The 13,728-nt window shown below is 38.9% G+C and overlaps 3 protein-coding genes and 1 non-coding gene across 5 annotated transcripts; 2 read left to right on the forward strand and 2 right to left on the reverse strand.

The window, feature by feature from the left end:
* Positions 1 to 421: 421 nt before the first annotated feature.
* On the forward strand, positions 422 to 3,062 carry LOC101311696 (putative disease resistance protein RGA3-like). The gene has a single exon (XM_004305222.1). The coding sequence runs from the start codon at positions 849 to 851 to the stop codon at positions 3,060 to 3,062; it is 2,214 nt and encodes a 737-aa protein (XP_004305270.1). The 5' UTR covers positions 422 to 848.
* Positions 3,063 to 3,655: 593 nt separating this feature from the next.
* Positions 3,656 to 4,904, forward strand: LOC101308192. Of its 2 annotated transcripts, XR_184893.1 has the most exons (5): positions 3,656 to 3,696; positions 3,795 to 3,984; positions 4,075 to 4,173; positions 4,407 to 4,475; positions 4,596 to 4,904. It is a non-coding gene; the product is annotated as an uncharacterized LOC101308192 (transcript). The 2 variants fall into 2 exon arrangements; XR_184894.1 differs by lacking the exon at positions 3,656 to 3,696 and having other exon boundaries at positions 3,788 to 3,984.
* Positions 4,905 to 5,233: 329 nt separating this feature from the next.
* LOC101308589 (ankyrin repeat-containing protein At5g02620-like) lies at positions 5,234 to 8,056 on the reverse strand. The gene is made up of 3 exons (XM_004302823.1): positions 7,579 to 8,056; positions 6,999 to 7,414; positions 5,234 to 6,685 (listed from the first exon to the last, which is right to left on the reverse strand). Exons 1-3 carry the CDS (start codon positions 8,033 to 8,035, stop codon positions 5,417 to 5,419), a joined length of 2,142 nt encoding a protein of 713 aa, XP_004302871.1. The 5' UTR covers positions 8,036 to 8,056; the 3' UTR covers positions 5,234 to 5,416.
* Positions 8,057 to 9,724: 1,668 nt separating this feature from the next.
* LOC101311988 (ankyrin repeat-containing protein At3g12360-like) lies at positions 9,725 to 12,123 on the reverse strand. The gene is made up of 3 exons (XM_004305223.1): positions 11,670 to 12,123; positions 11,131 to 11,546; positions 9,725 to 10,813 (listed from the first exon to the last, which is right to left on the reverse strand). Exons 1-3 carry the CDS (start codon positions 12,121 to 12,123, stop codon positions 9,725 to 9,727), a joined length of 1,959 nt encoding a protein of 652 aa, XP_004305271.1.
* Between the last annotated feature and the right edge of the window lie 1,605 nt (positions 12,124 to 13,728).

The following is a 13,728-nucleotide window of genomic DNA, read 5'->3' on the forward strand; positions in this document are numbered from 1 at the left end:
TAATGTGATGCGCACTGTCAAGTTAAAGTTGATAACATTATCATGGCAATAGGACCCTTAATTCGAGTGGCTAGAACGATATAAAACTCATGGGGTAGAACATGTAAGGTCATACCATTCAGCCATTGATATTTCTTAGCTATTCCTCTGTTTGCCTGTTTCCATTGTCACCCAAATCCCAAAGGCAACCATGGCTGAGGCACTCATTTCCGTGCTTCTTGAACAACTGGCTTCAATAACTTATGAACACATAAGAGGAAACGTGAGATTGATTTTGGATGTAGAGAAAGAAGTCGCGGAGTTCACCAGCAATCTCAAAGCAATTCAAGATGTACTTAAAGACGCAGAGAAGAGGCAAGTCAAGGAAGCTGTGGTGCAAGATTGGTTAGACAAGCTCAAGCAAGTGTCGTACGAGATGGACAACGTGCTTGATGAGTGGAACACTGAATCTGGAAAGCAACAACTCGAGAAGCAAGAACATGAAGGTGAGAACAGTCTTGTTAGTGAGGAGAAAAAGGTGTGTTTCTCCATTCCCTCTCCTTGCTTTTGCTTTGGCCAAGTCGGTCGGGTTATTGTTCGTCGTGACATTGCTCTGAAAATAAAAGATCTGAATAGTAGGCTAACTTTGATTGCTGAGGAAAGACAAAGGTACCAGTTTCAATCCACAGCAACTAGTGGCATTGAACAACCTGAACGACCAAAGAGTACATCTTTGGTCGATGTATCTAATGTATCTAAGATATTTGGTAGGGAAGATGAAATGTATATTTTGATAAGCATGTTGTTGGGTAAGAGTAGTGGTAAAGAAAAGATGGGTCCCCTAGTCATCCCTGTTGTAGGGATGGGGCATGGGGAAGACAACCCTTTCACAACTAGCCTACAACAATGAAGATGTTAGAGCCCATTTCGAGAAGAGAAAATGGATTTCTGTCTCTGATCATTTTGACGGGATAAAGATTGCCAAAACCATCATTAATGATAAGAATGAAACTCCAATTTCAGATGAGTTAGATGTTTTCATGCAATTTGTGTCTAAATCTGTTGAGGGAAAGAGGTTTCTTTTGGTCCTAGATGACATGTGGACCGAAGATGATACAAAGTGGGAACCATTAAGGTTGGCTTTAATGTCTGGTGCCGAAGGCAGTAGAATATTAGTGACCACACGGAATGAAGCAGTTGCTCGAATGATGGGAGCAACCACTCAAATTATCCATTTGGAAAAGTTGAGTGATGAGCATTGTTTCTCATTATTCTATCACCTTGCATTTCTTAATAGGGAAAAAGAGAAATCTGATTTGTTTGAAGGTATTGGTCAGAAAATTGTTAAGAAGTGTAAGGGTTCACCTCTTGCTGCAAAGACTTTAGGTAGTCTTATGTGGAATAAGAAAACATTAAAAGAGTGGTCTGATGTTTTGAATAGTGAGATATGGGATCTAGAAGTGGTTGAGCAGAAAGTTTTTCAGCCGTTATTACTAAGTTATCATGATTTGGCATCAGAAATCAAGCGTTCTCTCTTGTTTTGTGCATGTTTTCCACAAGATCATCGGTTCTATAAAGACACATTGATTGAGTTGTGGATGTCACAAAATTATCTCAATTCAAAAAGAAACAAGGAGAGGAGAACCATAGGTCAAAATTATTTTGATGACTTAGTAGCGCGGTCTTTCTTTCAAGACTTTGAATTAGATGATAAAGGGAACATTGAAACTTGCATGATGCATGATATTGTGCATGAGTTTGTAAAGTTTCTTGCTGGGAATGAATCTTTAATTATTGATTTGGCTGATGGTGCTAACCGAGCAATAGAGCTCTCAAGTGATAAGGTATGCCATTTATCTCTAGTGTCAGCAAGGGGTTGGCTTTCAGTTCCTATTTCATTTCACAAATGCACAAATCTTCGAACCCTCACAACTTTTGCTTCAAAGAAAAGAAACACAACAATAGATGGGGATCTAGTTTTGCAATTGAAATGTCTTAGGACGTTAAAATTGAGTGATTGGGTCAAAGAAGTTCCCAAGGAGATTGGTGAACTGTTCCATTTGAGGTATATTGATTTGTCAGGTTATCAATCTCTGAAGGAATTACCTGACGCCATTTGTAATTTGTTCAATCTAGAAACCTTGCACCTTGAGAACTGTGCACTCGAAAAACTTCCCAAGGCTATGGGAAAGCTGATCAACTTGAAGCATCTTTATGTTCGAGGTTGTAAAATAAAATACTTGCCGAAAGGGATTGGTAGAATAAGAGGTCTATGTAAGCTAGATGAGTACAAGGTGGTCTGTGGTGAACATGGTGACAATGGCAATGAAATACTGGAGTTGGGAGATCTGGGAATGTTTGACCAGCTTCAGGGGAAGATTGTAATTAGAAAGTTGGGGAAAGCGATTGATGCTAGGGAGGCTCAGAAAGCACAATTGGAGAAGAAGAAACACCTCCTTATTTTGGAATTAAATTTTGGGAAGAAGAGGAGCGACGGAGAAGAAGAGGTGGAGCGACTGAGAAAAAGCGATGTAGAGATACTGAATGCCTTGCAACCACATGAAAATTTGGAATATTTGAGGATCGTTAGCTATAGAGGCACCACGGTGTCTCCGAAATGGTTGATGTCTTTACACCATTTGAGATATCTTACTCTTGTGTTTTGCATAGAATGTGAATGTTTGCCTCCTCTTGGGAGATTGCCATCGCTTGAAGTTCTGAAAATTTATGGCACGAATGTGAAAAAGGTTGGAATTGAATTTTTGGGTATAGAAGAAACTCAAACATCACCAGTTACTGCTTTCCCAAAATTGGAAAAGCTCTTCTTTGAAAGGACGCAAGGGTGGAAAGAGTGGGAAGGAGTGCGAGGTTGCATGGAACAAGTTACAATAATGCCACATCTTTCTCACCTAGAGATTCAGTCAGCCAGCCTAAAACAACTACCGGACTTCCTGCAGAATAGACCACACCTCAATTTGTGCTGGATACGATGTGACTGGGCGTTATTTGATATCCGGGGTCACGTACAGGCTATAAGGGCCGCTTATCTTTTCAAAGAGTCGATGACCGGTCTGCCAATATAGTCCAACAGCCTCTTCTGCCAGTTAAGCTAGCTCTTATTTACTTATTCATGGTTTTATATATGTGTATCAATTCTATGTGTTTTACTTATTAATCAATGCTCTACAGGTTGTGAGCCTTACCTGAGACAAGACATTCCTATTTTGTGTTGAAGATATGATGTTCCGTAACAGAGGACCTTCACCAAATCTCATCCTCTCTTCTTCTGGTAACTGAGCTCTTCGATCTTTATCAAAATATCTATATATTGTTCTGCAAGAATTTCTGATTAAATTTTAAAAAATTGCATGCAGAAAGAAAGCAACCACTATTCTGGATATGAAATTATACTACATTTATTGCATGTGGCATTTTTGGGATCTCGATCAAACCTCAAAGATGCAGGTAGTATGGAAGTAAATTTTCCTTTGGTTGTCCTAGGAACAAAAATAATTATTATAGATGAACAGAGTGAGTGACTGCAGACCTCTATGCCATAATAACTTAGTTTACTGTGTGTTTACAGCATTTGGAGTCGGGGCCTCAGACCCTTTTTCTCTCTTGTGTATGTAGCATGATGGAAGGGCCTGCCAGTTAAGCTTGCAACGGATTGCTATGGTGTGGCTGTTATACGCATACCCTTGATGTCTTCTGCAGGTTGTAAGCTAAATTATGTTTTAGAAGATTTCAATATTAATCTGGTTCCTTACCTATTTCTTTATTTTTATACGTCAGTCTCTGCAACTGTGTTTCAGACCAAAAGAAGAAAGACGGATACAAATCTGTGTGGAACTTGCCAAGATGAAATGGCATGGCGGGCCTACATACTCTCCTGCTCCAGTCATCAAAACTTGTTGGTTATTGTACGACAGAAGTACAGTTGCCAAACATCGCATACTTGAATCTGCATTCGAAGTTTTGAGTAGTACTGATGTACTTGAGTAGGTAATCATTTTCTTGGAATGATGAAACGATAGCTTAACCTTCAGCTAGAAAAAACAAATTCCATCTAATTGATATTTACAGTATACCTAGTTATATACTGTGCAGGAGGATTGGAAACAGTGATAATTTGGCTCTTGTTCGACGGAGATAATGAGGTCCTTACCTAAACTAGCTAGGAATATGTCATTTGTAAGTTGTCCTTATACAATGAAATAATAGTTCTCACTTCTCAGGTTCGAATTTCCATTTCTAGCTGTCAAATAATGCGGCTGCAACATAATAAACATATATTTATAACCGAGCATTATTAAAAAAGAATTATTTAAAGGTTTTTGGCAGTGGTTTTGTTGTGCTTTATCATTTGTTAATCAATAAAACTCAGAAGCTTAGTTATGTAATAACTTTTTTGTTGGATGTTGTAGGGATGTTGCATATGCGTTGTGAGAATTGGCCTCAAACATGGAGACCACCTCCTGCTGGTGTGCTTAAAGGTAAATAGATATGGAGCTACGTATGGGCAATTCTGATTTATGTGGAATAGGAGCTTTATCTGTCTGCCATAGCACAGGGGCATGAAATTAACTCTTGATGGAAAAATTGCTCTGAAACAGATTGTCATAAGGCAATGAAAGTGATACAGAGGATGTGATGTGCATCATGTGCTATGCTACAGAAGGTGCATTATGGAGGAAATGAACAGCTCAGTGGCGTTCCTAGAATATTCAGGCCATCTTTTATTATCCTTGAGATGTATGCAGCATCACAATCACCTCATCAATCACCTACAATAGGGTAGCTGCTACACAGTCAATTGGCTGGATACCACAGAGCCATTCAAGAGGTTGAATTGAAAGATGGAGCTTGTAATGCTATTTAATGAAGAGAATAGGAGAAGTTGTGAGGGATGGGGAAGAAAAGTTGAAATCTGCATAGTAGCAAAGTTCTTGCACAAGCATTCTCCCACCTCATGCTACTGAAGCCTTGGCGGTTTTGTATGGAACAAGGTATTGCTTGAGTAAATGTTATTCCAACCATCAAGTAGAAAGTGTTGCCATGAATGTGATCTCAGCTCAACAACTCTGAATTAGATCAAAGCATGGGCGGTCCGTATGTCATGAACTTATATATCTGAAGCAAGACATTGCAATAGAGCTGCTCGAGAGTCTTTATCTATCATTCTATCATTCGAACTAGAAAAGTAGAAGTTGAAAGGATTCCGGCGGTAGCTCTATGATTTGGGCAAAGGTTTATGAATATGCCTCATTTAGCCTCTTGGTTATAATAATCACATTTTTAAGAAAATATTTCTTTGATAAAAAGACAAACAAAATTAAGCACTACCAACATATGGATTTCCCTATGATACACCATTATTAATTCAAATAAAGAGAATGGAAAGTGGAAACTAACTATCATTCCGAAGTGAAGGCTCTTAATATGAATGATATCCTTGATTGTAGGTGCTATCAACGTCTGAGTTTCGGCTCTCCATATCAGGGTCCAAATCAGCCTCCCCAATTTCTCTTCTTTCTTTCCTCCACTTCGACTTTCGCAGCCAATGAACCACTAGCATAACACCTAGCCAAATAAAAACTGTTCCCAGAATTCCAATGCTTATAGTCAAAAAGACTATAAACAACAAGTCGTTCTTCTGATTTTGTGGCATGATAACCCATGTGGCTGCAACATATCCTGTTGCCATGAATGCCACAGCTACCCACATCACCTTGTGTGCAAACCTCAACAATCTCATCAATGGCTTTCTCCGGTATGGAATGATACTCACAAGAACAACAACTATCGAGAGTGATGTGAAGAGTGCGATGTAATTGCTTATTTCAAACACCTTGAAAGCAATTGTGGTGCCAGCTATTGACTTCCCTTCCATAGCTCCATTCTGATAAACACCACCTGGAGGACTAATGCCAGCAGCAAAAGTAACCGTTGCGATCAAAATGGCAACTAGTATTATGGTGTTCCTGGCATTCTGTAGTGCCTCAGTGTACACCTTTTCATGCTTCCTTCTCCGGTTGTAGAAAATCTCAGTACTCATTTCTAGTTGGTTCCATTTGCTAGGATGCTTGTGTTGTCTTGCAAAGGTTGGCAAAAGAAACTCTTGCTTCTTTTGTCCTTCATAATCGAGCCCCTGATCAACTTCAAATGCTGATCCAACTTGCAGCTGACGTGATGAGCCTTCCCCTACCTGAAGCTGAGGTGATGACCTGCTAGATGGTGGTGATGGTAGCTTAGGTGATGACTTGCTGGATTGCGGTGATGGAAGCTTAGGCGAAGACTTGCTGGATTGCGGTGATGGAAGCTTAGGCGAAGACTTGCTGGACTGGGGTGATGGAAAAGGTGATGACATCATGGACATAGGTGCTGATGAGCTTGATGGAGACTTGGATGGAGCAGAAGCTATTTCATTTATGATGGACAACTGCAGCTCATACTCTTCATGGAATTTAGCTCGTTTCGAAACGTTCTCAAGAAGTGTTACTGGCTGAACAGTGGCTTTATCTGCTTTTGGTGAAGTAGATAACAGCTCAATCCTTGTTTTACCTCCTGCTTTCAATAGCATTGCTTCAAGGCGCTGATCGTCTACACTGTCCTTCTTCTGTTTGAGGAGGTCAAGGGCAGTGAATCCATCATTGTTTCGAGAATTTATCTCCACTTTCTTTTTGCTGATCAGATACTCCGCTATCTGGACATGAAGACGATAAAGTTAATCAATGTTCAGCCAGGCATTATTGGCACTCCTTTTTCGCTATTGTTGTAAGAACATTAGCAGAAACTTGATATAAATGGCATGAGATGTTGCGGTTCTCTTTTTTTGCAAGATAAATCTGTTTATCATGACTACAAGATGCAGGTAATAACATTTAGCGAGGTTCCTTAACGGACAGATGAATACATTTAGGCAAGTTACATACTCTCGATCAAGCTCTAAATTCTAGTCAAAAACCAAAATCTGTCAATCACCATTATTAATATCTTTATACACATGAAAATCTCACCTTATGTTGTGCTTCAGAAACTGCAAGATGTAGGATGGTGTTACTATAACGGTCTCTACAGTCAAAGTAATCCATATGATCACAGACACATGTCAAGTATACTAAAGCATCGTATCGCCCATATTTCACAGCCAAGTGGAACACCGTCTCTCCAGCTTTTGTTACAATCTGAAAAGCTGGTTTAGCCATCGAGACAAACACTTGAAGGACTGAGACTTTGTAGTTTATTGCTGCCGAGTGCAAGGGTGTGTGACCACTGAGATTGTACTTCTGAGCAAGTTTTGGATCAAGCTTGAGGAGTGTCCAAGTTATCTCCCGGTTTCCTTTGCCAGTTGCATAGTGCAATGGATAGTCTCCTTTCTCATCAACCATATAAGCAAGGTCAGGACACACTCTTAGCAACTCTCTAACAACATCTGCACCACCAATAAAGATACAATTTATACATATGTAAACACCAATCAAGCATTCAAGCATTCAAGCTACAGGTCTAACAGCATAAAGAAAATGTCCAAATATAGAATTGAAATGCAATTGCATATGAATTTAAACTGAAATGCGGTTTAACTTTGATACTCACCTATGTGTCCATTAGACACGGCCAAGTGTATACATGTTTGATCAAACCCTTCTTTCCCGAAACCCAGCTTCCCAGGCTCTTTCAGTAAGAGCTTCACCACATCAAGATGACCATGGCTACAAGCCAGAGAAAGTGCGCTGATCTTCCCTTTACTGTTAAGGTTACTGACTACCTCAGGATTCGCTTCCAGTAGTATCTTCAAAATCCGGGGATTCCCTGTTCGGCAAGCTTCATGGACTGGAGTCTCCTGGTTCTTATTCTCAGCAGCAACCATGTCCGAGCACAAAGAAACAATTTCAGATGCCATTTCAAGGTATCCAAACTTTGACACAAGGTGTAATGGAGTGTTCAGAGTATCAGCTTCTCTTTGCTCCAGAATTCCTTCATTTTCTCGGACTAAGCTAGCAAATGTGACTATATCCTTCCTCTCAATTGCCTCTAAAATCCTGAAATCCATTGCAACTTCTTTGGTTCTAGAAAAGTTCACTGCAATGTTTGCCACCAACTCACCATATCCAAACAACTATATATGCAAAAGGAAGGTGCTTTGAAAGTTTGCTGCAATTGCTTGGGTGTTACAGAGAAATTAGTTCACATTGACAAACCACTAAAAATACTGGTTGTGTGCAAAAAGTCCTCCCATGAAGTATCTTCAAAGAAAGTTCAAGATGGCAAAATAATCTTGAAGACCATAAAATAATGAGTTTTCAGAAAATTAAATGACCTGAAAATGAAAGCTAGCTGATGGAGGTGGCGGTGATCGATTCCTTGAAGCCAGGCTTGGGAGTTGGGACCCAAATACCTGCAAGTGTGCTGGGAAACTTCGTTTGACATTTACGGGCATCGTTCTGGATGAATCAAACAACCACATAGAGTTGAACAAAGTATGCAAATGCAGGTAAATGCTTACAAGAGTCAACTTTGACTTACGTACAGCAAGCTCTTGTTAAGTTTTGTCTGAAAGAAAGAAACAGAAGTCAACGAAAGTCAACCACACTTCTAGATTATCACACAGTTCAATTCTCAAAGAATCTATATCGAGATTCTCAACATTCTTTAACTGAACAGTAAGAACATCTGGAAAATCAAACATTAAGGCAGTACAAAAGCAAGCCTAACAATAACCATTGAATAAAATTAAAAGTAATGATATGAAACTATGAACTATCAAAGTCTTCCATATATACTTGTATAATCACAAGTCTGTTCCATAACTTCTGTCCATACAATTAGCAGCATAATTATTCACATAAATTCATGTTACTGCTGGAGAAATGTTCTTAGAAACAACTTTTGGGACCACAAACCATGACTTGAGTGTACTGGGAAACTTCTTTCGAGTGTCATTGTACTGTGGACTTTCCAGGCATGATTCATAACACAACCGCGTAAAGTCTGGAGAAATAATGCTGAGCTAATCGAAAGATAAGCATGTAATGCAAGCAAAAACAAGTACGTAAATGCAGAAAAATCGATATAAAAAGGGACTATCTGCCCCCAACTGTGAATCAGATAAAGATTGTGGATTGTCTAACCAAGGAGCCAAAGGTGAATTAACTTCTATAGGTTATTTGCCAGTTAATTCGGACAGAAGACTAATAACAAACTCAAAGAGATTCATTTAATCTTCTTTCCCTATCTCCTTCCAACCATTTTAACATCTTCAATATTCTAGCTAGAGTCATCTTCTGGGGTTTCCTGTCTAAAATTCTGACCGAACAGAAGTTCATTTTATTGCAAGATTAAACTTCGGTGAAGACAAGATTACATAAAGAAGTGATAGAGTATAAGCATACATGGAAAATCGAATACTCACAACTCTCGAATGGGAAATAAATTTTTTGTAAATAATCTTATATTCAATAAATAAAAAAATAGTAAGTACATGAATATGTATGACTGCTTTCAAGCATTAAGCTTCCAAAGCATATGAAATGCAAAACACCATCCAACTTGGGAGATATCTGCACTACAATACAACAACATACTAGGCCTCATATACAGCTCCATAATGACCATTGGTTCAAATTAAGAATAAGAAAATTAAATCTATCAAATTATTTCAAATTAGTATACTACTGAAATCAATTGCCTCCTTACTTGGAAACCAAGATATGCCTATTAATCCTTTGGCAGATGAAAACATTCAGTATGAGTAATATCCCTGATTGTATGTGCTTTCCATGTCTGAATTTTGGCTTCCCATTTCAATGTCTGCATTAGCTTCTCCGCTTTCTCTTCTTTCCTTTCTCCACTTCGATTTCCTCAGCCAATGATTAACTAGCATCACACTAAGACCAATAAAAGCAGTTCCCAGACTACCAATGCTCACAGCCAATAAAGCTACAAACACCAGTTCTGTACGCTCACTATGTGGCAAGATCACCCATGTTGCTGTAACATAACTTGTAGCCATGAATGCAACAGCTACCCACATCACCTTGTGAGCAACCACCAGTAGTCGTATCAATGGCTTTCTCTGATAGGGGATGATACTGACAACAACAACGACTATGGAGAGTGATGTGAACAGTGCAACATGATTGCTTATTGCAAATAACTTGAAAGCTGTTGTTTTGCCTGCAATTGACTTCCCTTTCATTAGTCCCTCCTGATAAACACCACCCGGGGGGTTGATACCAGCAGCAAATGTAACTGTGGCAATCAAACTGGCAACTAGTATTATAGTACTCCTGGCATTTTGTAATGCTTCTCTATGTGCCTTCTGCTGCTTCCTTCGGGGGTCATTGTCACTAGGAGGCTTGTGTTGTGTCACCATGGTTGTATTATTGTCAAACACCTCCCTTACTGGATGTTGAGGTGATGGGATGTTAGTCTGGGGTGATGGCAGATTAGGCGATGACAGGCTAGAATGAGGTGATGGAAAACTAGATGAGTTTCTAGACATCAGTGATGAAAAAGTAGATGGGGTATTGGATGCAGGGGAAGAACCTATTTCATGATTTTTAGCGGTCACCTGCAACTCATGCTTTTTAACAAATTGGGCTCTTTTTGGCATGTTATCAAGGAGAGTCACTACACTGACTCTACCAGCATTTTCTGTTTGAGATAACAACTCAGTGCTCCTTTTACCTCCTGCTTTCATGAATATGGCTGCAAGATGGCGATTTTCTGGACTGTCCTTGGCCTGGTCAAGAATGTCAAGTGCTGTGAGTCCTCTGGAATTTCGAGAGTTGATCTCCACTCGTGTTTTGTTGAGGATGTACTCTGATATCTGGAACAAAGGTGAATATATACAGTCAAAATCCATGCTTGGATATGCATGAACTTCAAAATACTTAAAAATAGTACTCAGAAGAAGGCGCAAAATTCTCTCCATCTTATGTTGTAGCCAATAGAAAACTCTATGAAGGGACTGCAGTGTACAAGACTAAGACTAGCACTACAGCCATGACATGCAAGCCAAAGTAACTAATTTAACAAAAGTACACACCCTAAAGAACACAAAATATCAATTTTTCCCATTAACTTATTTTCTAAATTCCAGGTCAAAAACCAAACAATAATCTTTAAAACACAGTAAAGTTTCACCTGATGTTGTTCTCCAGAAACTGCATGATGTAATATGGTGTTTCCATAACGATCTCGACAACGAAAGAGATTCATACCGTTGCAGACAAGGATCAAGAAAACTAAAGCATCATATTGGCCAAATTTCACAGCCAAGTGAAACACTGTCTCTCCATCTTTGGTGGCTAAATGAAAAGATGCTGGCGCCATGAAGACAAATCCTTCAATCACTGAAGCTCTGTAATTTATTGTTGCCAAGTGCAACGGTGTGTAACCATTGTTATTGTATTGCTGAGCAAGTTTTGGATCAAGCCTTAAAAGCGCCCAGGTGATCTCCCTGTGTCCTTTTTCAGATGCAGAGTGCAATGGCAAGTTTCCATTCTCATCAATCCTACTTGCAAGGCCAGGACAAACATTTAACAACTCTCTAACAACATCTGCATCAACAATAATAATTTCACTATACACATAAAAAAGAGTATATAAACCAAACATCCTAAATAATTTGCAACTATTCATGTCAGAATTAGTACATGAGAGAAGAGAATTATACTACTTACTCATGTGTCCATCAGACACAGCTGCATGGATGCAAGTTTGATCAATCCCATCTTCAATCAAATCCAGCATCCCAGGCTCATTCAGTAGGACATTCACCGCATGAACATGGCCATAGCTACAAGCCAAGAAAAGGGCACTCTTCCTTTCGTTGTTAAGCTTATGAGCTGCGCCAGGATTGGCATTTAGCAACAGCTTCAAGATCTCGGCATTCCCTGTTCGACAAGCTTCATGGACAGGAGTCTCCAGGCCCTTATTCTCAGCAGCAACCATATCAGGGCGTGACGTGACAATTTCAGACACCATGTCAGCATGACCAAACTTTGACACAAGGTGTAATGGTGTGTTCCAAGTATGAGCTTCTCTCTGCTCGAGAATTCCTTTGTTTTTCTTGACTAACCGGCTAAATGTGGGCATGTCATTTCTCTTAATTGCCACTAAAAGTGTAAAATCCATAGAAAACTTTTCTAAGACTCAACTTTAATTGTACTATAGAGGACAATAAGTACACAAACCGCTTCCAAACAACTATAAGTAGCTATGAACTGGAAGTTGCTAGGAAAGTAAACGTTGACGAACAAATAAAGTCTAACATGAAAGTCTATGCACCTGCTGTGTGGAAATGCTCGACTTTGGAGTGTAAGAGACGTGTCCATAGACTCCTTAGAAACCTCAAAGAAATTACATGTTGACAAAGAAACCTTGTTTTATCCTCTATGTATATCAGCAATAGAATAGAAAACCAGGAACCAAAAGACAAGCCATGGCCAAGTAAAATAGTACCCAGAAAAGAAGCTACTATATATGGCTAGGGGGTAGCTGTTGGTTCGAAAATGTAGTAAAGCGATTTCTCCACAATCATGACATTCTTTCCTGGAAGCATAGTTGCTACAGTCTCATAGAAGAAGAAAAGCTTTTGCAGCAAATGGGAGGAAACACAACTGAAAATGAAGCTTTGCAAAATGGGTTTTCAGGAAACGACATATAGGGACCCAACACATGCACAAGTCCATTGGGAAACTTTAGTTTAGATCACAAAACGCGTCAGTTTAGAAACATATGATTTGTGAACAGTATGTAAACGCAGGCAAACACGTAAGGAAGGAAGCAAATTCAGTATTTGCCAACCCAGAAGTCCAGAACTACAAATGAATAATTCGATGCAATTAGGAGGAGATTTGCATACTTTGAAGTTTGAAACAATGATAGCAAGAGTGAATTGGAAGAGGCCACTCCTATCGATCTTTATATGATGCTGAATAGAGACTAATTAAACCTACTGAAGCAGTAAATACTGCAAACCATTTGCCAAAACTGATCGAGTAAATATTTCAAAAATGTATCTTCCGTGCATATTCATATAACTTGTTTGCTGGCTCTACTGTCACGGTGAAAACTTTCACAAATTGAAATTTGTTTCTGATATGAACATGTTTGGATCCAAACTGGTGACCAAAAAGTTTTGGCAAAAACGTGATCTCCCCAAAACTCCAAACCAAGTAACCAACTAGAACCACTGAATTATAACCCAACTAAAGTCGCTCCAAACTTTCAGCTCACTTCTTTCTCAGTCTCAACTCAAATCTCTTCTCCTAACACCAAACGGGACATCATCATTAAGGTATGTGTAGCTGCAAACATAGGTTAAGAGAGTAAGACACATACAAGTTTTGAGTGCCGCTATTGAGACGTCCAAATTTGTTCAGTATACCTCTCATCCTCTCTACACCTCCTTTTTTTACTTTTCCATATAAGCATTTTCTCACTAGACCTCATTTTAAATTCTTAACATAACCTTAGTTATTATTGACATATATTTCAATTAATTACTTACTTTTCACTCAATAGACCTCTCATTCTTCTCTTTCTTTTGTTTTTGAACATCCATTATCTCTACCTTCATTTTTTGATTATTTTTTTTTATTGCAAGAAAATGTTTTATCATGAATTATTCTATATATCTTTTCAACTTTTGTTTTCCTCTTTTGTACGTTTTATTTTTTCTCTGTTTTTTTATTTTGAATAATTTGATCTCTATTTTATACCTCATAATAAATATAT

Source organism: Fragaria vesca, linkage group LG6 (genome assembly GCF_000184155.1).
Source record: "Fragaria vesca subsp. vesca linkage group LG6, FraVesHawaii_1.0, whole genome shotgun sequence".
Taxonomy (NCBI): domain Eukaryota; kingdom Viridiplantae; phylum Streptophyta; class Magnoliopsida; order Rosales; family Rosaceae; genus Fragaria; species Fragaria vesca.